The sequence below is a fragment of the Onychomys torridus genome, chromosome 21 (genome assembly GCF_903995425.1).
Source record: "Onychomys torridus chromosome 21, mOncTor1.1, whole genome shotgun sequence".
Taxonomy (NCBI): domain Eukaryota; kingdom Metazoa; phylum Chordata; class Mammalia; order Rodentia; family Cricetidae; genus Onychomys; species Onychomys torridus.
In genome coordinates, this window is record NC_050463.1 from 40,628,922 (window position 1) to 40,634,968 (window position 6,047).

Here is a 6,047-nt window from a genome sequence, read left to right on the forward strand (position 1 = left end):
TTTCAAAAAAAAATTGCTCATGTTTTTAACGCTAGCAGGCTGAATGAATTATCACCCGAAACAGGCAAGGTAGAATGAACACTATTGGAAATAGGGCTTGCGTCCTTTCTTAGTTTGGCGTGGCGAACCTTGTAACAAAATCAAAATAAGAAATGTCCCTTTGTCTGCAGGCGTATACCAATTTCAACACGGTCCACTTCTAAATAAATCCACCGGTGGTTTCCACAGGGTAGTTTCTGTGATGAACTCTACTTCAAGGTACTCTCAGGAAGGAAACTACAAATCCCAGCAAACCCCGCGCGCACTAGCCCAGGACAGCAGGCGGCGCCCCAGAGTCCTTCGCGCGCAGTGGCCCCTGGGTCTCCGGAACCTGTGCTCTAGGCCCCTTGCACCCTGCCCGGAAGGCTATGGCAGTGGCTACTGTGGCCGCAGCGCTCCTGGCCGCACTAGGTGGGGCGCTGTGGCTGGCAGCGCGGCGGTTCTCGGGGCCCAGAGGCCAGCGGATGCAGGGAGGCGGGGACCGGAGCCTCATGCACGGGAAGACAGTGCTGATCACCGGGGCAAACAGCGGTCTGGGCCGCGCCACAGCCGCCGAGCTGCTGCGCCTGGGGGCGCGGGTCATCATGGGGTGTCGGGACCGCGCGAGAGCGGAGGAGGCGGCGGGTCAGCTCCGCCAGGAACTCGGCCAGGCTGCGGGTCCAGAGCCGGACGCCGCCACCGAAGGCCAGCTGGTCGTCAAGGAGCTGGACCTTGCCTCTCTACGTTCAGTGCGAGCCTTCTGCCAAGAACTGCTGCAGGTGTGGGTCTTATGGAGCCCAGCCACCCGCGGGGGAGGGGCCCCTGAGGCCTGGTGTGACCTTGAGCTTGGTCAGGGCTAAGACACCTGCCTGCCTGGGACCCTGCTGGGAGGAGGGGCAGGTCCGAGAAGGAATTCCTGGGAGGTCCCCCAGAAGTGAATAAATAAGCCAGTGCCTGGACATTTCACTTTGTTAGGCGAGGACAGTCCAGGAATCATCACCACCTGATCTTTGAATTGTTTCCCCCGTGTCAGAAGTGAAATGTGTGCCAGATCTTAACTTGCTGTCACAAGGCCTGATAGCACTGCAGGAGAAAAGCTAGCCAAGAACTTTGATTAGGCCCATCGTTAAATTTTCTTTCTTGTTTTTCTTTCTTATTTCCATTTCCTGGTTTGTTTTTGTTTTTGTTTTGTCCTGCTGAAGTAGGAGGGAGTATCCCTTGCTGATTGACACCTTTGCATCATCCCCAACTCGATTCCACCCCATGTCTAAAGAGAATGGAATTTGGAATCCTATTAATAGTCCAAAGAGGGACAGGAAAAAAAAATCATATGCCTAACTTTATGGAAGGTTTGATGTATGCCAGGAGATGTGCCAATGATGGGAAAAGTTCATTGGCTGTTGTCAGATCCTGACTGTAGCTCTTGTAAAGCAAGCATTAATATCTCTCCATATTAGGGAACTGAAGCACAGGAAGGTTCAGTAACATGTCTGTCTTCAAGGCTTTGCTTTAACCTCCTGTGTTTCTGGTGCTTGATGGCTGAGGGGTGGGTGGTACATGCTCCACTGAAGTAGAAAGACTGTGGCCAAGGTGGCTTGCCAGAGGTAGATCTAAAGCCAGCTAGGCACAGGGAGTCTGCTTGTCTCAGTTGGAATCTCTTGAATCTAAAGTTGACATTCTAAGTGACTTTCTTTTCCCCCATGATGTACTTGGGTCAAAAGAAATATCTGCAAGTCCATTTGTTAGCAGTTAGATCTAAGCCTGCGTGTCCTAATAATTCCATAACTATCCAGTGATAGACATCATTCAAAAAGAAGTATCTTATTTAACTCTTAGGTAGCCATAATTATTAGTGGAACAGTGTGCTTTTTGGTCCCTATAGTAACTTTTCCAATCTCCAAGTCTGATTGGACACAGCTATACTCATTCTTGTTCCATTTTTTGTTTTGGTTTTTTGGGTTTTTTGTTTGGTTGGGTGGTTGGTTTTTTTTTTTTTTTTTTTTGAGACAGGGTTTCTCTGTGTAGCTTTGTGCCTTTCCTGGAACTCACTCTATAGCCCAGGCTGGCCTTGAACTCACAGAGATCCACCTGCCTCTGCTTCCCGAGTGCTGGGATTAAAGCCATGCACCACCAGCCACTGGCTCTCATTCTTGTTCTACATAGGTTCTCTTTAGCTTTTGCACTTGCCTTTAAGACCCTAGCTGTTAATAACTGCTCAAAACATGGCTGTACAAAGAAACAACCTCCTCAGAACAAAGCCCACATTGAACCATGTGGAAGTAGTTTTGAGAATAGTGAGTAGAGAGTCTCACTGTTTCCCTCAAAACTGCAGCTATTGCACAGCAAGATCTTGTGTTCTGGGGCATCATGTTACATATTAGGAGCTGGTGCAGATCAAAGAAACTGTTGTTGTTAGCATGTCATTTGCATGTAGCTGATCAAGTAGCAACAGCAGTCTTGGAGAGGTTTTGGAAGCATAGACAGCAGGTCATCCTGTCTCACTGACGTGTGAATAGGGCTGAGCCTGCTTCTTCCTGATATCATTGCTGCTTCAGTCGGAACACAGAGAAGTAATGAAATTGTGTTATCCTAAGTACTTACGTTCTTGCTTGGCTCTGAAATTCAGTGATTATAATTAGAAGGGAAAATAAATAGAAGTTTTGACATTCTACTCTTTGGTATTCTTGGAATTTATGCTGTTTATCTCCTAGAATTAAAAAAAATATATTAAGTGATAAAGTCTTAACACAAACCCCGTGAAGAATGATAATTCAGAAATGATTGATTCTGGAAACCTTTCCAGAAGATTACTGAAGATGACACTCCTTCCTTCCCCGTATCTGTGAACTCACATCCTCCTCTTGAAGTTGACTGGGGGAAAACATGCAAGTTTTTCCACAGGCCAGCAGGAGAAACAGTTAACCCAACAGGTAGCCTTTGATAACAGTTGTGAAATGTAACACATGTTTCTTTCACTTACACTTGGCAAAAAAAATAAAAGAGAGAGAGGAGAGTTGAGATTCGACCTGAAATTAATTTAATCATGGGTCATCGCTGTGTCTTTACACCTGGAACATATTGTGCATTTCTTTTTCTCTGTCATCAGAAGAGACAGAGGAGCTAGGAAAGAGCCAATGAAAATCAACTTCAATGATGTAAGGAATGGAAAGGTCCCTATGAGAACAGTACAATTTAGGACTTTAATTGGGGAAGATGTGGAGGTATATGATGCTTGGAAGCTATTTTATACAAAGAATGGGCCAAGTTCTGAAATCACACTGCAGGTTAATGGTGCCTGTTGATGCTATCTCTTTTTTCTCCTGTACAATTGAGAGACTCCTGTAACAGTCACTGTGTTGTTATTAATATGTTTATGTTACCCACTCAGTGATTTTACTAACTTTTCTTCCTTGGTTTGTTAACAGTATTTGCTGTAGTCAAAAGTTTACATCTCTGACTTTTCTTTGTCCTAATTCTGCAGAAGTGCCCTCAAGTTATTCTGTCCCTGTAGTGACATTTTACACGTAATAGGACTGCAGAGTAAAGCATCTTAATTTACCATTGATGGTGTTACCAGTAAGGTGGGAGTCACAATACCAGCCCTTTGCTGGATATGGTCTGCCTTGCTCACCTTGACTCAAGCTCTGTTTTAACAGCCCAGTTAGAAGACCAGACTAGGTTACTAATTGTGAGAATGGGCTTTGGAGTCTAAAGATTTCATCTTCAGACTGATTCTGACTTGACTCTTAGGAGCTTGGTGACATTGACCAAGTCACCTGGGTCTGCCCTGAACTTAGAACATTGGGAGTAGATAAGGTTATTTGAGAAAGGGATCAATCAGGCCCCTCCTCATCGTGCATTATTGCTTTAAAAGTATATTTTTTTTATGTTTTGCAAGCTCTTTTTAAGTTTACCACAGGGACACATTATAAATTTAATATGATAATGCCAAAATTGGTATTTTTCTAGTTCAACTGAAATTAAAGGAAGACAGGATCCTAGGAGTCCCTCATCCCCAAATTTGCTGTATTTCTGTTTTAAGAAAGAACTTGGTAATTATATAATCAACATTTGAGTAAAATGTAAGAGTATACATATTCATAATCCTTAAGTTGTAAAAAACCCAAAATTGACACTGCTTCAAATAATTACTGGATACATAGGCTAAAACTTGAGATTAGTTTTAGTCGCAAATTCTTTTCATTGTTAGTAAAACATACATGAATGAAAAGAGCTATGGAAAATGTGTATTCATAACTCTGCATTCTCTCCCTGGTTTTCAAGGAGGAGCCCAGGCTAGACGTCCTGATCAATAACGCAGGGATCTTCCAGTGCCCATATATGAAGACGGAAGATGGGTTTGAGATGCAGTTTGGAGTGAACCATCTGGGCCACTTCCTACTCACCAATCTTCTGCTTGGACTCCTCAAAAGTTCAGCTCCCAGCAGGATTGTGGTCGTTTCTTCCAAACTTTATAAATACGGAGACATCAACTTTGAAGACTTGAACAGTGAACAGAGCTATAATAAAAGCTTCTGCTATAGTCGAAGCAAACTGGCTAACATTCTTTTCACCAGAGAACTTGCCCGCCGCTTAGAAGGAACAAATGTGACTGTCAATGTACTACATCCTGGTATTGTGCGGACAAACCTTGGGAGGCACATACACATCCCATTGCTGGCCAGACCACTTTTCAATTTGGTATCATGGGCTTTTTTCAAAACTCCACTAGAAGGTGCCCAGACCTCCATCTACTTAGCCTCTTCACCTGAGGTAGAAGGTGTGTCCGGAAGGTACTTTGGAGACTGTAAGGAGGAAGAACTATTGCCCAAAGCTATGGATGAGTCAGTAGCAAGGAAACTGTGGGATATCAGTGAAGTGATGGTTGGCATTTTAAAATAAGAGTAAAGAGAAAAGGGTTATTTGTAAGACTGTCCATTACATCCTTGGTCAGGAGCAGCATGTTGTGAGCGTGTGCTACTTGGGAACAGTTTGGGTTTTACAGTAATACTGTTGAGAGGTATTCATGGATATTTGAAGAGCACTGGAGTTATGTGGACTAATACAAAGTTCAAGCAAAGATGTTTTAAATAACTAGAATGAGCAACACATTTCTGTTTTGTTATCAAAAATTATAATTGGGCAATCATATATTACAAATGCTAAAGATATTGCCAATTTAAAAGGTATCTTAAGAGAGTTTTCAAAAACCTTTTGAGTTTCATAGCAAAAATGTTAAGAATTTTTACTACGATGCGTGTTTTGTGGAAAAACTGTGCCTAGTGTGTGCACATATATTGTCACTTGGAATAAATGTATGATGCAGATTCTTCAGTGTGCATTTCTCTAGAAGTATCTGAATGTGGTCCATTAGCCTGTCCTCATTGACTTTTCTTGGTCTGCTATATCCATGTTCTCCCTTCCTACTGCTCTGAAAATTTACTTTTATAAAACTCCAATCTGTGACTTGGTGTCCTGATGCACTTCCAAACCTGTCATGGTTTTCCAGTTAACCATACAGTAAGTTTTCTTAGCCTCTTTTTGTTGTTGTTTGGGGTGGGTTTGTTTTATTTTGTTTTCCTTTTCCAGCTGTAGAATCCTTTATTCAAAGAAGTCTTTTGCTCAAACATCAATGTTGAGTATATAAATATAGCAGTGGTATAGGGCTGAAATCCCCCAAAGGGACATGGAATGTTGTAGTTAATATATCATCCTTAAACTTTAAGCTCTGTAATACATGCTGGAGACACTCCACAAACTGTCCACATGTCCTGTTGAGTGGAAAGAACTATCCACCACAGCCCAAGAGAGTGGACTAGATATGTGGAAACTGAGCACATGAAATATTGAGAAGTGAACTTAAAATCTTACCTAAACAGGTAAATGTCTGATGACTACCCTCTTAGACTGTCCATCTGCAGTGATCAGCCCTGAATATAGAAGGGTTGTCTATTCCCTTGCCTTCAGATCATCTCTTCATGTTCCTTCAGTCTGAAACACCTTGTTTCAAGACACAACCGACCTATCGT

General features: G+C 42.9%; 1 protein-coding gene across 1 annotated transcript; it reads left to right on the top strand.

Annotated features, from left to right (window-relative positions):
* Window positions 1-348: 348 nt before the first annotated feature.
* Rdh14 (retinol dehydrogenase 14) lies at window positions 349-5,345 on the top strand. The gene is made up of 2 exons (XM_036170243.1): window positions 349-797; window positions 4,303-5,345. Exons 1-2 carry the CDS (start codon window positions 408-410, stop codon window positions 4,918-4,920), a joined length of 1,008 nt encoding a protein of 335 aa, XP_036026136.1. The 5' UTR covers window positions 349-407; the 3' UTR covers window positions 4,921-5,345.
* Window positions 5,346-6,047: the final 702 nt, after the last annotated feature.